The sequence below is a fragment of the Geotrypetes seraphini genome, chromosome 7, assembly GCF_902459505.1.
Source record: "Geotrypetes seraphini chromosome 7, aGeoSer1.1, whole genome shotgun sequence".
NCBI lineage: Eukaryota > Metazoa > Chordata > Amphibia > Gymnophiona > Dermophiidae > Geotrypetes > Geotrypetes seraphini.
Window position 1 is genome coordinate 144881208 of NC_047090.1, and position 16886 is coordinate 144898093.

The following is a 16886-nucleotide window of genomic DNA, read 5'->3' on the forward strand; positions in this document are numbered from 1 at the left end:
CTTTGAAGCTGTGTCATTTAGACCCTGAATCTCACAAATTTCCATATTTTTCTGATCTCCAGTAGGAGGCGCTCTATCTGTAAAACTGATTCTAGCACAGCGGGTACCCTCATACTCATTCCTCAACACCTGGCCCTCACGATTGTCAAAAGATTATGGTCCGACAGTGTGTTGTCGGTTCTAGACTAAATTCCCCAATCAGACGACTGCCACCTCTTGGACACCAACCCATTGGAACATATCCGATGCAGGTTCTGTCTGTAGACTTCACCCACATGCCCATTTCCCGTTCCTTCAGTCACCTCCTAGTCTTCACAGACACCCTGACTAGATGGGTTGAAGCCTTCCCTACTCGCACTGAATGCGCCAGGGAAGTAACACAACTCTTCCTAAATGACATAATTCCGCACTTTGGTCTCCCTGTTTCTATAGGCAGTGACAACGGCCCTGCTTTCATTGCCGATGTTGTCCAACAAACTGCTCAGGCCCTCCAAATTGAATAGAAATTATATGTTGCTTACCAGCCCCAGAGCTGAAAGAATGAACAGAACTCTTAAGACCCTTCTCACGAAACGAATTGAAGAAACCAATCTGTCCTGGCCTGTCCTGCTGCCCTCTGTCCTATTTCAGATTAGATGCACCCCATCTAAACTCACTATCGATAGCTACACAAGTCCATGGGTATATCCCTGGAAATACAGTATGGCTAAAACTTGGAAGTCAGAACGCCTGAAACCTTTTACTGTCCTAATTTCTTCTCTTACAGCTGTCAAGGTGTCCGGACATGAAACTTGGTTCCACTACAACACGGATCTTCAGCTGAAGCTTTCTAAGACCTCAAAAGTTCTGAATATTTACCACTGTACTTAGCAGGTGTTATGAATATAATTCTTGGACAGTTTAAGTTTTTTATTGATTTTTTTTCATTTAACAACAAGTGTCATAAATTTTCATACAATTATCTTAATAATACACTTGATATTTCTATAATGTATTTTATATATAACATTTCTTATCTTATATTTCTTATGATTTTATATATCATATAACTGTAATTATTTTTCTTATAAAGTTATACAACATATATATTGTAATGATTTTATCAATTATTTTTTAAATTATTAACCTTTTTCCCCTCCCTTTATTACATAATTCTTTATAAGTGTTTGAGTTTAATTGACTGCCTGTGGTTCACCACTGCCTTTAGCAAGTGTCTCGAGTTTAACTGTTTGAAGTTTTCAAAGTTGTGCCTGAAAAAAAAATGAGCTTCCTATGTTAGTGTATATATATATATATATATATATATATATGCCTTTTGCCTGATGTTTGTTTGCAAGAAGGAGTTAAGTACAGAAAATGTCAAACATTAGAGGGTATTTTCTGTTTCTAACCTACTGGTGATGAAGTTTAAAAGTGGGCGGAAATCTGCATTGATAATGTTGAGGGTCCACTTATCAATTAGACTCTTATTGTAGACCCCACTCGCCAGGTGTCTTTGTATTGTGATACATGTGTGCTATTTGATGTTGCCCAGGATCATGGTTTTGCCCCTAATACAGTTTTGTGTGGCTCCCTAGATTGACAGCGTTATTATACCAAATGTGCTAAGTATATATGTCTGTATAACCTGATGCTTTTAAGAACTGCCCCTATGAGGAAACCTTCACTAATGGTGGAGCCTGTCCTTTATGAGAAAGTGTCTCGTGGGCTACCTACAATAACCCACACAAATATCCCCCTAATACCCCCTCTGCCTCCCTTACTATAGGTCCTAGCTCCGGCCCCTTGTGTACTACAGGCTACTGTAATCCCATGGTTTTCACTATCACTGACCCATATAACTGGAATGCCAATGTCCAAGTCCAGAAGGCCAGAGACCGCATGGCATTGTATATTGATGGTAAAAGGTGAGACCCAGGTACTGTTGTATATGTCCGAATTGTATTCCGCTCATGTGCTCCTGTCCATCACTCTGTGGTGTTTCCCCAATTTTATGAAATTATGAAAGTAGATACTGATATCCTGTAATCACTAGAAATCTGTTTATACAGTTTGCTGAGACTATAGGTCAGACTCTTAATGTTAGCAATTGTTTTGTATGAGGAGGGACTGGTATGGGAGAACAGTGGCTATGTGAGGCAAAGCAGCTGGACATGTTAAACCTGACTTCACAGACCCTCACTTTTACGTCAGATCCACGACCTTCAAGATGGGCCTTGCGAACCTCCATTGTTGCTTCCCATTGTCTTCAGCGCCCTTCAGACACTGCTTAATGGAACCTCCTATGAATTATGGTCAGCTCCTGATAGTTGATATTGGCTCTGTGATCTATTTGCCTACTCTTGGTTGTCTGCTAACTGGACTGGTACTTGTGTACTTTGCATGATCCGTCCCAGCTTCTTCCTGTTACCGCTGGCCAATGGTGAACACCTGGGAGCCCCTGTATTCAACACCAGTGGTCGCCAAAAGTGGTCTACTTCCACCAATTCCCTTAAAATAGGTGAATGGGGTGATGACTGGCCTGCAGAATGGATCATTGCTGTTTACGGACCTGCCACATGGACCGAGGACGACACCTGGGGCTATCGGACCCCAATCTATATGCTGAACTGCATTATTTGTCTACAAGCTGTACTCGAACTGATAACTAATGAGACCTCCCGAGCTTTGAGTACCATTGGCAGAGCGAATGCTAAAATGCACACTGCTATTTATCAGAACTGCCTAGCTCTAGACAGAAGATGGTGTCTGTGGTAAATTCAACCTCACCGACTGCTACCTTGAACTTGAGTAAAGTGATTGAGGACGATGTGGATCGTATCACCAAACTGGCTCATGTTCCTGACCAGACCTGGCGTGACCTTACTGCAGACTGGATCTCTGGTACCTTCGGCTCCTGGTTGCCCTCTGGTTCAGCAATAAAGACCATCTTGCTGGGTGCCACCCTGTCTTCTCTGCTCCTTTGATGCCTGCCCTGTCTAGTCATAAAGCTGCTCCACTGAACTATGGATTCTGCTGTCAAACATTCCACTGCTGCATTGGCCCTTGCCCTCTCCCAGTATCGTCCCTTACCCACTGGGAACCCCGACTTTTCTGATCCCTAACTTTATTTTGTCAGGCTTGGCTCCTTAGGTACGCCAGCCTGAAAGGGGGGGAATGTAGGGTCATGAAATGGTTAACTGTTGTTTAAAATATTGCTCTGGCCTACATAGCTGAAAACAGTGTACAATCTACTGACCTCATCTGCCTAAAATGTATGTCCCTACCTTACCACATTGTAAGCTAAATAGAGTTTGAGCCATGATGTACCCTGCCCTTCTGTACATGTAACATTTAGACCTGTAAGATTTAGATAAGCAGAGAAGTGAGCTAGTTTCCTATAGGACTATAAGTTGTATCCCTGAACCTATCATAAGTGCTGGCTTAGGACCAATAATAATTGTAGAAAAGTTATAGAAGTAACAAATGAAAATTGTAGTTTTTGCATATATTAGTTTGCGAAAAGGGCATAAAAGTCCGTGTATTTCCGTTTCTGACACTCTAGTAGGCAGGCTGTTAACTGCATTAGAGTCCGGTATGCTGTAATAAACTTCTTGTACTTTCTTCACGCCTCTGACTTTGTGTGTCCAAGTGACCTTTCAGTATCAGGTATGAGCTGGTGTAAATCCTAGCACTACAAACTATTCTATAATTGTACCCAACTCAGAGCACTGTTTATTTTTTTTTGAATTCTTTATTTATTGGATTATTCATTACAATATCTTGTAACAAACATACATGAATGAACACAAAAAATACAAAATGTAAATTCCCAAATGGGAATTAACATAATATATAAGGAAACTAATTCAACCGTATCCTAGTCCACATTAAAGCTGATCGCCAGTACAAATAAAACATCAAAGCAAATCTTTCTATCTACTATCTAGGAACAGGCAAATGGCTATTATATGCATTATACATCATCCTCCAAAAATAAACTAAATATAAGAAATTAAACTTTCAACAAAGGTTTTTCTTTAATAAAATCTTCCACCTGGGCTGGATCAAAAAACACATATTTATCATTTCCATATGATATCCATTTACATGAAAATTTTAAAAAGAAAGTAGCTCCGACTGCCAAAACCTTTGGCTTTAGCTGAAGGAACTGTTTCCTCTTAAACTGGGTTTGTCTAGAGACATCTGGAAAAATAACCACCCGTTGACCACAAAACATCTCTTGTTTTTTCAGGAAATATAATTTCAAAATGTCTTGTTTCTCAAGTTCTGTCTTGAAGGTCACGAGAAGAGTTGCTCGTTTTTCAATTATGTCTTTAGATGACTCCAAAAACTGTGACACATTCAAACTCTCAGGTGATACTATTCTATCCATTCCACCTTCCTCTACCTTTTCTTTGGAATCTCTTGAAATGTAATATAAATTATCGACCTCAAAGGTCTCCACTTTACTATAATGCAATATCTCCCTCAAATACATTTTCAAGAGTTCCATTGAAGAAAGGTAGTGTGTGGTAGGAAAATTTAACAAACGAAGGGTCTTAACTCTAATAGCATTTTCCATTTTTTCTAATTTAGCATGTAACATCATACTATCCTTTATATTAGAAACAGCACTAGCTTGTAAATTACCTACTGCCTGATCTAACTTTTCAACCTTTACAGCTGTTTCTCCAATTTTATCATTTTGTTCTTTAATTTTCACAGTTACATCAGATGAAAACTGACATAAGTTCAAAACGGTTTTTTGTAAAGATGACTCTATTCTGTTAATACTAAGCCAAACATCATTTAGAGTGATCACTTTATCCCTGGGGAGAGCATCCGAGCTTTGCCCAGTACTCATCTGCACTGGGGTTAGTTCTTTAGCCTGTCCCAGGGACTGTCCTGAAACCTCCAGACCAGATAGTGACAATGATTGAGGGGAAGAAGAAATTATTCCTTCCTTAAAAGGGGAAGGAGATTCTTCTAACCGTAAGGAATATGATGGTTGAGGAGGTGGTGTTGGTTCCCCAGAGGATAAGGAGACAGCTTGAATATTAAAAGTTACCTGTTCCTCAACAGGAGGCAAGATAGGAACCACAAGATGGCGATCCATTGGGCCTGTTGTTACAGCAGATGGTATTGCTTTAGCTTTCCTCTTACCCATGTTGAAGAGTCGGTAGTCCTGCTCCCTGCTCCTCTTAGGCTCCGAAGGGGCTCAAAAGGGGCAAGCCCCTTTAGCCACGCCCCTTCAGCTCGCGACCCGGGGCTCGCAACCGCGGGCCGCGTACCGCGGCTGTTCGAAAATTTAAGGCTCCTTCTCCAAGGACCCTCTCAGCTGGCTGGGTCGGGCAGCAGCGGGACTGCCTGTCCCGATGACTCCAAGTGCAGCAAGCACTAGCGACAGGCTCCCTCTCTGCTTTCCTCGTTTAAGGCTCCTTCTCCAAGGACCCTCTCAGCTGGCTGGGTCGGGCAGCAGCGGGACTGCCTGTCCCGATGACTCCAAGTGCAGCAAGCACTAGCGACAGGCTCCCTCTCTGCTTTCCTCGTTTAAGGCTCCTTCTCCAAGGACCCTCTCAGCTGGCTGGGTCGGGCAGCAGCGGGACTGCCTGTCCCGATGACTCCAAGTGCAGCAAGCACTAGCGACAGGCTCCCTCTCTGCTTTCCTCGTTTAAGGCTCCTTCTCCAAGGACCCTCTCAGCTGGCTGGGTCGGGCAGCAGCGGGACTGCCTGTCCCGATGACTCCAAGTGCAGCAAGCACTAGCGACAGGCTCCCTCTCTGCTTTCCTCGTTTAAGGCTCCTTCTCCAAGGACCCTCTCAGCTGGCTGGGTCGGGCAGCAGCGGGACTGCCTGTCCCGATGACTCCAAGTGCAGCAAGCACTAGCGACAGGCTCCCTCTCTGCTTTCCTCGTTTAAGGCTCCTTCTCCAAGGACCCTCTCAGCTGGCTGGGTCGGGCAGCAGCGGGACTGCCTGTCCCGATGACTCCAAGTGCAGCAAGCACTAGCGACAGGCTCCCTCTCTGCTTTCCTCGTTTAAGGCTCCTTCTCCAAGGACCCTCTCAGCTGGCTGGGTCGGGCAGCAGCGGGACTGCCTGTCCCGATGACTCCAAGTGCAGCAAGCACTAGCGACAGGCTCCCTCTCTGCTTTCCTCGTTTAAGGCTCCTTCTCCAAGGACCCTCTCAGCTGGCTGGGTCGGGCAGCAGCGGGACTGCCTGTCCCGATGACTCCAAGTGCAGCAAGCACTAGCGACAGGCTCCCTCTCTGCTTTCCTCGTTTAAGGCTCCTTCTCCAAGGACCCTCTCAGCTGGCTGGGTCGGGCAGCAGCGGGACTGCCTGTCCCGATGACTCCAAGTGCAGCAAGCACTAGCGACAGGCTCCCTCTCTGCTTTCCTCGTTTAAGGCTCCTTCTCCAAGGACCCTCTCAGCTGGCTGGGTCGGGCAGCAGCGGGACTGCCTGTCCCGATGACTCCAAGTGCAGCAAGCACTAGCGACAGGCTCCCTCTCTGCTTTCCTCGTTTAAGGCTCCTTCTCCAAGGACCCTCTCAGCTGGCTGGGTCGGGCAGCAGCGGGACTGCCTGTCCCGATGACTTCAAGTGCAGCAAGCACTAGCGACAGGCTCCCTCTCTGCTTTCCTCGTTTAAGGCTCCTTCTCCAAGGACCCTCTCAGCTGGCTGGGTCGGGCAGCAGCGGGACTGCCTGTCCCGATGACTCCAAGTGCAGCAAGCACTAGCGACAGGCTCCCTCTCTGCTTTCCTCGTTTAAGGCTCCTTCTCCAAGGACCCTCTCAGCTGGCTGGGTCGGGCAGCAGCGGGACTGCCTGTCCCGATGACTCCAAGTGCAGCAAGCACTAGCGACAGGCTCCCTCTCTGCTTTCCTCGTTTAAGGCTCCTTCTCCAAGGACCCTCTCAGCTGGCTGGGTCGGGCAGCAGCGGGACTGCCTGTCCCGATGACTCCAAGTGCAGCAAGCACTAGCGACAGGCTCCCTCTCTGCTTTCCTCGTTTAAGGCTCCTTCTCCAAGGACCCTCTCAGCTGGCTGGGTCGGGCAGCAGCGGGACTGCCTGTCCCGATGACTCCAAGTGCAGCAAGCACTAGCGACAGGCTCCCTCTCTGCTTTCCTCGTTTAAGGCTCCTTCTCCAAGGACCCTCTCAGCTGGCTGGGTCGGGCAGCAGCGGGACTGCCTGTCCCGATGACTCCAAGTGCAGCAAGCACTAGCGACAGGCTCCCTCTCTGCTTTCCTCGTTTAAGGCTCCTTCTCCAAGGACCCTCTCAGCTGGCTGGGTCGGGCAGCAGCGGGACTGCCTGTCCCGATGACTCCAAGTGCAGCAAGCACTAGCGACAGGCTCCCTCTCTGCTTTCCTCGTTTAAGGCTCCTTCTCCAAGGACCCTTTCAGCTGGCTGGGTCGGGCAGCAGCGGGACTGCCTGTCCCGATGACTCCAAGTGCAGCAAGCACTAGCGACCAGAGCACTGTTTATAAACTAGTGCTCAGCACACTTTTGGCATCGAAATTTTGGTGTTATTTATTACATCTAGTCCTAAATGTCATCATGTCATCCAATGGTGTAGCGAGGGTAAGTGGCACCAGGGGTTGTTGTACCATTCCCCCACTCTCTTCTCTGCCCCCACTCCTTCTCGACCCTCCCTGCTGCACGCCCCCTCCCCAAATACATTTTTAATTTTCCAGGTGGGAACATCACAAATTTGCTGCCTACATCGTGTCAACTATCCATCTGATGTTACTTCCTAGGCATGGGGCCCAGAAGTGATGTCAGAGAGGTGACACCAATGCATGTAGAAAGTTCATAATGCTGCTTGTGCAGGGAAAATTACACATAAGTTCATCACCCCCTAAACTGTACTGTTCCCTTGGGTTTTTGCAGCTCAAAGGAACAGTACAGTTTAGGGGGGGGTGAAGAGCTTATGTGCACGATAGAAGAGCAGGACTTGGGTATGACTGTATGTGATGATCTTAAGGTGGCCAAACGGGTTGAAAAGGTGACAGTGAAAACTAGAAGGATGCTAGGATGAATAGGGAGAGATATGGCCAGTAGGAAAAAGGAGGTATTGCTGCTCCTGTATAAGACTTTAATGAAACCTCATTTAGAATATTGTGTACAATTCTGGAGTGAGCTAAGCAGGAGTGAGCCAGTCAGGAAGCCGCTCGGCGCCGAGCAGCAGCACAAAAGCACGCTCCTTCTCAGTGCCGTTCAGCAGCTAAAAAAAACAGAACTCGAAGCAGCCACTGACCGACCTGGTTAGCAATGGGGCAGGAGTGCGGAAAGCTTACTCCTGCCTGCTGCACCTCTGGACCACCAGGGATCGGCAAAGGAGGTACCACGGACAGGGCAGGGAGGGGGGCAGGGTGCAGAGCCTGGCAGCAGCCTGCAATAAGTCTGGGAGGGGAGCGCTGACCCGAATATAAACCGGGACCCGCATTTTTGGGCCAACCCTTCTAGGTATACTAGGTATACTAAATCAAAGTAGTTTACAGTAGTGCTCCTAGTTATAAATACAGGGGTTGATATTTAACTGATGACACTCAGTCTTCTGACTGTACTGTTTGTCCAGAAATTCAAATTCCAGGTTGCTGGAGCCAGCAAAACCATAGCTTGTTAAGGCCAACTTTTAACAAGCTGCATTAGAGGTTTTTAGCACAGGCCAGAACGGTAAATGCTCCAATGCTCATAGAAATCCTAGGAGCATCGGAGGAGCACTTACTTCACCAACCCGTGCTAAAAACCTCTAGCAGAGCTTGATAAAAGAGGGGGCAAGTGTGATATTCAGCATTTAACCAGCTGTGGGGCACCACATTAAGTAGAACCGACTTTTATATAGCTCTCTTTATGTGGTGACCTTGGCTGGTTAAGTGCCAATTATTGGCACTTAACTGGCCATGGGTCGACTCCGCCCCTGGAATTCACCCAAAATAGCAGGTTTTGCTTTAGGAACTAAATCAGTCATTGTCTGTAGCACTAACCAGTTAAATGCTGCTGAAAATGACTAGAAACCTCTGAAAAAGCAATTTAACTGGTCAGCAGTCATTTCTGGCCAGTTAAATCTCTAAATATCAACTCCATAATACGGTCTCTAATTATAATACACAATATCCAATATTATACATAAAAATAATAATTCATTAAGCAGTAACCAAACTACAAGTCTTACTTTTTGGCAGTGAGTAACTCATGAGTTTCCTTCTGATCATTTAACAAGTCTATCAGCTCTGTATATGTTGCTCGTAACTGTTCTAGTTTATCCATCGTTTGAAAAACTCTCTGTTGAATAAAGCATTTACTGTTACCATTTTGCTGCAAAAAAACCCCATAACTTCAATTTTAATGCTTTTTGTTGTTGAGATTCATTTCAAGGTATCTTGATGTTTCACATTTACAAGGAAATGATTATCACATTAACGCAAGCAAAAAATAAATAAATAAATTGAAATGTCTTTGTTAACAATGCTGAAGAAGCTATCCCTCTCTCCTTCAGAATTGGAGCGAACATGCATAAGTATGCCATGAATTATTTTTATACCCTCAATCAGATATCAGAACTAACCCCCCTTTTACAAAACAACAAAAACTGTTTTTAGCGCAGGCCGGCGCATGAGAATCACCACCCCTTGGTGGGTCGCCATTCTTTGAATAATCTGGCCTATCACTGGCCATAGGGGAATATTACAACACTTCCTATGTTGGTCACGGTTATCCACAGCGTCTATGCCGGCGCTTCTCAGCTCTACTATGTGGCTGAAGTATCGAGAAGCCTCTTGTTGACCACTGATACCATTAGATTTAACACTGACCTCCCGCACCGCTTTACAATTTTGTTGAAAGTACTCTGGGACAAAGACCATTCCCTCAGATCCAGAACTGGCAACCGAGATAGGTAGGGACAATGTACAAACATTTGCCGCTGAAATGGCTTGTAGGTGGGTTTCTGCCCAACAAGATAACAGCTGGGCCTCTAACTTCAAATGAGTACTCGGTGTCTCCCTGTCTGTTGACATATGTCACTGCTGTGGCATTGTCTTGAGAAGGCCTTGATCGTTTTGCCTTCCAGAATCTTTTGAATGACTGCACTGCTAAGTGAATGGTTCTCAGTTCCAATCCGTTGATGGATTATTTTCTCTGAGAAGGCAACCATTGACCCTGAACTGGGCAACCCTTGCAATGACCTCCCCACTCATAGAGGCTGGCAACTGTCATCAGTATCACCCAAGAGGAAATGCGAAGAGGCAAGCTCTTAGATAGTGTCTCCGTCCCAAACCACCAACACAAGCTTTGATGTGCTTCCGCTGTCCAGGTCAACAGCATCCAGAGCAAATCTATCTGTGGAGACTAGCAGGATAACAGCACATTCTGAAGAGGGCATAAATGAGCTTTTGCCCAAGGTACCACTTTTATGGATGCTGCCATCAACTACAGTACTTGCAGGTAATGCCAAGCCATAGGAGCTGTTCTTGCTGGGAACTCTAAATCTGGGCTCTTAGCTTCAGCTTGCATGACTCCAGAAGAAAAATATGGCCTTCTACTGTGTTAAAGAGGATCCCCAAGAGACTTCTGCTGATGTCATCAGCCAAGATAGAGGGTTAGAGTATTTGCTCTGAACTCAGATAGCGCATAATTCCTTCTCATCCTAGCCGGAATAGTCAAAGTCAGCTTTATATTTGATGAGCGGTGCTGCAGAGTATCCTGTCCATGCCCTGCAAAAAGAAATCCGAGGAGGGTAAGCAGCTAGAAAAGGGAAATCGGAGAAAAGTGGCCGGCGCCATGTGTGCATAGCCGCACGCTTTCCTGTGTGCGAGTCAGGCAAGAATATGTCGTAGGACAAGTCAGAGCAGGGTGCCTTTCCTGGGCCCCATTGCATGGACCGTTCTGCAGCAGTAACGAGAGCCGACCTCCAGCAGTGGGCATCCGATATTAAAAAATGAAGTGGCAGCAGTAAAGGGCAAAATTAAAGATGCGATGAAGGAAATTTGGCAAGACTTTGCAAACTTGTTGGAGAGAGTAGAGGAGACTGAAAGGATTAGAGATCAGGAAGAAATGATGCAGGAATTACAGTCTATGGTCGATGGGGCCCCAAAAGATTGACAGGATTGCTTGTCTTGAGTGGAAGACCTGGAGAATAGATCCAGGAGACACAAAGTGCGCATCAGGGGTGTCCTGGACATGGAGGAATATGCCACTGCAGTGGTGCAGGATCTCTAAAATCATCTATTCGCTTCAGAAGGAGAAGAGACTCAGAGTACGGACTGAGTGTTGAAAGTTGATTGAGCTCATCGGACTCTGGGCCCTAAAAAAGCTGACTTTCCTCAGGATATAATTGCGTGTTTATATAATTATACTGATAAAGATAAGATGGTGAGAAAAGCCCGGGAACTAGATGTTATCATGTGGAAATCCAACAAAGTGGAAATATTCCAGGATCTCTCAGCTATAACGCTCCAGAAAAGGAGGGAGTTCCATCCAGTGCTGAAAAAGAAAAGTATGCATTAATTGCTCACTGTTTCTATTTGGGATATCACTCTTGATCAACGAGACTCAGAAAAAAGTTTCATCGATATCTGAGGCTTGGAACCTGCTTTGTAAGGAGGGCTTGGTGAGCAAGGAGGACTTAACCCTGGGTAAATTGGTGACTCAATGGAGAAATATCGCTGGTAGGTGGCCTCGCAGGGAGCACATAAGAAGACCTGATGTAGCAATGGTATCAGTGGCTCAGGAGGATGGATCGGACCTACCTGATACCTGACTTTCTACTTGTTGAGAAGGTTTGTTTTTGGATTGTACCTGGCACTTTTAGGATAGTGCTTTATTTGCTGGCTCTAAATGTGGGAATGAAGTGTGTGTAAGAAGGGAATTTGATGAAAGGGGGGGAATAGATGGGAGGGAGAGGACAGTACAATGTGAGATATGAGGTCTGGTGCGATTGCCCAAAGTCATGGAGGGAGTTTGGAGTGGAGGGTTGGAGGGTATGTGGAGTGGGGGTGGAGGTAACAGTGAATATGTATATGGGGGAGATAGGAGGAAGGGATCTGTTGTGAATGTTGTTCGGGGGGCTGATGGGAAGGGAGTAGATAATAAAATACAGTATTGCAGCTTTTAATGTGAAAAGTTTGAATATGCCGTGCAAGTGCCAAGAAGTTGAAACGTTTGATGATTGATATCTGTTGTCTGCAGGAGACCCATTTCCTGAAATCAGGGTAGAAACTGGTGAATTTTAGGGATTCCCCTGTGAGGGCAAAGGCCTCCAACAGAAGAGGAAGAAGGCTGGGGTGGGAATTTTATTCATTAAGCATTTGAAAGTGGTACCTGAGAAGGAAGTACAGGATGAGGGGAGCCGATGGATAATATGGATAGGCACAGTGAATGGGGTGTTGATGAACCTGTATCACCAAATTCCTGGCCAAGGTACTGCAGGTTAAGGAAGGGCACTTGATAGTGTGTGGGATTTTAATTTGGTGTTGTACCCTAGATGGGATTCTACAGGGGGTAGTGGGGAATATCTCAAGTATGATAGAAAATGGTTACGCCAACTTCTTAACATTGTGCCGCTGTACCGGTCAGGTAGATGGTTTAGGAACTCAAAACTTAACACAAATGTACACTGATGTGATAATCATAGACAGAGATAGAACTCACCTCTTCAACAGTGCAGGCAGCCGGGAGGACTAGGCGGACCTGAACGGTGACGGCAGCCGGTACGCCCTCACCTGGAGTACTGCGTCCAGCACTGGTCACCGTACATGAAGAAGGACACAGTACTTCTTGAAAAGGTCCAGAGAAGAGCGACTAAGATGGTTAAGGGGCTGGAGGAGCTGCCGTACAGCGAAAGATTAGAGAAACTGGGCCTCTTTTCCCTCAAACAGAGGAGATTGAGAGGGGACATGATCGAAACATTCAAGGTACTGAAGGGGATAGACTTAGTAGATAAGGACAGGTTGTTTACCCTCTCCAAGGTAGGGAGAACAAGAGGGCACTCTCTAAAGTTGAAAGGGGATAGATTCCGTACAAACGTAAGGAAGTTCTTCTTCACCCAGAGAGTGGTAGAAAGCTGGAACGCTCTTCCAGAGGCTGTATAGGAGAAAACACCCTCCGAGGATTCAAGACAAAGTTAAGACAAGTTTCTGCTGAACAGGAACGTGCGCTGGTGGGGCTAGTCTCAGTTAGGGTACTGGTCTTGGACCAGAGGGACGCCGCGTGAGTGGACTGCTGGGCATGATGGACCACTGGTCTGACTCAGCAGTGGCAATTCTTATGTTCGTATGTTCTTGTGGATGGGTGGAGGTCTCAACACTGGCAGGAGAGAGTCTTAAAGTGATGTTGAGAGAGAAACTAATATCTCTTTTTTTTTTTTAAATTCTTTATTCATTTTTAAAACTTTCAACAAGTGCAGTATAAAATAAATTCATTTTATACTTTAACATCACATAATATTCTACCAAAGTTTAATTCACATCAAATATCTCTCCCTCCCACATACCCAACAATTTTCCTTAAACATAAGAAAACATAAAGTATCCCCCCCCTCCCCGACTTGGACATATATGTTCAAAGGGAAAAAGCAATATTCATTCTTTACAATATTTTTTTAATGGTTCCCAAACATCCTTACATTTCTTAAAATTCCCTTGCTAATATCTTTTGCATCCCATAAGTAAAGATCGAGGAGAGAAGAGGAGCAGTCAATGCGGAAAACCATTGCACATTTGGTTGGGCAACATAAAAGAGGTCAAGAGGGTGAACAGGTTCAGCTATGCATCCAGGAGACACAGTGGGGGTAATAATAAAAAAAAAAAACACCCGTCTAAAAAGTGTCCTAAATAGCTACTTGGACAATCAAAAAGCCTGATCGTCCAAGTACCCATAACCAAAGCTGGTTTTTAGACGTATCTAAAAACAGCTTAGGCCTTTCCCCTGCCTCTAGACGCACAGAGAGAAAAGAGGCATGTTTAGAGGAGGGGAAAGGGCGGGCAGTGGGCGGCAGGTGGGCCCAACCGGCCATGTGCCTAAGGCCCCACCCACAGGAAGGGCCTAAGGCTCCCGGGCCTATTCTGATTGGCCCAGGCACCTTAGGCCCCACCTGTGGGCGGGGCTTTGGGACGGCTGGGCCAATCCGGCCCCATTCTGGCTTTGGCACCCGTCTGTCCGGCCAACTTTAACAAAGGTACGAGGAAGGGGAAGGGGGGTCGTGGGGTCGGCCGGGGGGGTCGCAGGTCATCTGGAGGGGCGATCGGGGGTTCTGGGGGGGGCGATCGTTGGGGGGAGGTGGGTTGCATCGAGGGCAGGAGGACCTGGGATCCCTCCTGCTCGTATTGTAGTGGGGGGTGGGGGGTCACCGGGGCCAGAGGGGCTTGGGCTCCCTCCTGGCCCAATCCAGTCGGGGTCGCAGCGGGCCAGGAGAGCCTGGGCTCTCTCCTGGCCCACTCGAGTCGGGGTCGCCATGGGCCAGGAGAGCTTGGGCTCCCTCCTGGCCCGATGTTAATTGCAAGTGGGGGGGGTTGGCGGTTCGTCATGGCAGGAGGGCTTGGGCACCCTCCTGCCTGGATCGTTGTGGGGGGGTGGGATTCTGTAACCGGTGTTGTTTTTGATAAGACACCGGTTACAGAATCCAGCTTTTAGGCGAAGGACTGGCTCCTCCTTCGCCTAAAAGCCCTTCTGTTGGACGTTTGGGGCTTAGGCGTTTTTTTGTTTCATTATGGCTGAAAAGTGTAAACGTCGTGTGGGTGTACTTTTAGATGTAGTGGTGCTTGAGCGTTTAGGCAGAGGAAGGCCATAATCAAAACAAGGACGTTTAGTTATGGACACTTTCCCTGCTTCTGCTTTGAACGTTTAAGGACTTAGGCCAAAAAGGGACTTAGAGTTTTTTTTTTAATTATGCCCCTCAGTCTGCCTTGGGGAAGCTGCAAGATGATGATATCAAATTTAAATTGGATAGACTTCGTCAAAAAATTTTTGAATCGGGTAATCGGGCTGGCAAATTACTGGCTCTTAGATTAAAAATTCAACTATCCCAGTCTAATATTATGTCTATTAAGAGCCAGCAAGGGTTGATTATTTCCGATGAGGACAGTATCCAGCAACATTTTTGGAAATTTTACCCAAGACTTGTATATGCCAGAACAACAAGGGCCTGATGTAGCTATTGCCCAGTATCTGGCAGATTTAGGGTTGCTATCCATGTCTGATTTGGAAGCACAAGAGTTGGACAGTGATGTGACTGTGGAAGAAGTTCTAAAGGTGATTTCAGATCTTAAGTCCAGGATATCTCCAGGATTGGATGGGTTCACAGGTCTATTTTACAAATAATTTAGATTTTTAGTAGCCCCTTGTTCTGGAGTTTTTAATTCACTGAAGGATGGAGCACAACTGCCTTTTTAATGTGGTTGGCGGGCATTACAGTTCTTCCAAAATCAGGCAAGTGTGGTAGCTATCAGCCCATCTCCCTTTTGGTCATTGATACGAAGATTCTGATCCGGGTACTGACAGATAGGTTGCATAGGCTTATGCCAACACCAATCCATCCGGATCAAGTGGGATTCATTGGGAGGAGGCAGGCGACAGATGGGATTCGGCGAGTGCTCAATTTAGTTTGGTGGGCTTCTCTTGGGAGGTGGTAGTGGTGGACGCAGAAAAGGCATTCGACCGTGTGGATTGGAAATTTATGGCTGCGGTTTTACACTGTATGGGGCTTGGTGACCACTTTATCTTATGGATTTTAATGTTTTATAATGGCCCATTTGCCTGTGTTAAAATTAATACTCTTCCCCATTTGAGCTCCGGAGGGGAATAAGGCATGGCTGCCTTTGCTTTTTGCTCTGGTGATTGAGCCATTAGCGCAGAAGATTCATCAGTCGACTCAGGTCCGGGGCCTTAAGATGCAAGAGGTGGAACACAAATTGTTCTTGTTTGCTGATGATATTTTGGCTATTGTAGAGGGCATGGAGGCTTCCTTGTTGGCATTACAAGATCTAAAATTTAGATACTGAATATCTCAATGCTGGAGGAGGACATCCCAGAACTGCAGAGGAGGGACCTATTTAGATGGGCCAAGGGTCCGATTAGATATTTGAAGATTCAGTTAGGGGTAGATTGAAAGCAGTTATTTCAGTTGAACTATATTCCATTGGCATCTTTGATCCCACGAGACTTAGACAGATGGGATAAGTTGTATTTATCTTGGATGGGGAGAATGAAGGCAGTGCGGATGATGATTCTTTCTAGGTTTCTATATCTGTTCCAGATGCTGCCTATTGAGATACCCCAGAAGTATTTTCACAAGTGGCATACTCATCTCCTTAGATTTATATGGTGGGGAAAACATCCTAGAGTAACTAAACAGGGATTTTTTTAAGCTTAAGGTGGAGGGGGGATTGGGTTTTCCTAACTTAGAATCTTATTATAGAGCGGCCCAATTTTGGGCATGCTCTCCCAGCTAAATGGTGGGTATTAGTGAAACAGGGAATGGTTGATGGGTCCAGATCCATCTGATGTCTGCGTTACCTTCCTTGGGTGGGTCTCAGGGGCGAAGAATTGGTGAGTCTCCCTAATCCATTTGTTCAGTAGACTCTGAGGGTTAGGTAGGGAGTCCAACGGCTTTATTGAATACTGATTGGGGACTTCACTTCATGCCTCTGGTATCTGCGCTGGATTTTGTTCCGGGTAGGTAGGTAGGGAAGGGTCTTTCGAAGGTCGAAGAGATTGGGGCTGCAGTACTTTGGCCAATTCTTGGAATGGGATACTGTCCTAGAGTTTGCTAATCTCAGTGTTCAATATCATCTTGATTCGGGTGATATCTTCCCCAACTTGCAAGTGAAAAATTATTTAATGCGAGCTCAGGCAGCAAACCCAGGGGCTTTCCGCAAATTAGTTTTTGAGAGATGTTTGGGGCTCCCAGTACAAC

General features: G+C 46.1%; 1 protein-coding gene across 2 annotated transcripts in view; it reads right to left on the reverse strand.

The window, feature by feature from the left end:
- Positions 1 to 16886, reverse strand: part of LOC117363772 (myosin-9-like) — a 201935-nt gene that overhangs the window by 123957 nt on the left and 61092 nt on the right. For both annotated transcript variants that reach the window (XM_033952064.1, XM_033952063.1), the window contains exon 7: positions 9150 to 9259. In XM_033952064.1, the coding sequence (XP_033807955.1) occupies positions 9150 to 9259 (110 nt within the window). The remainder of the gene's footprint in view (positions 1 to 9149; positions 9260 to 16886) is intronic.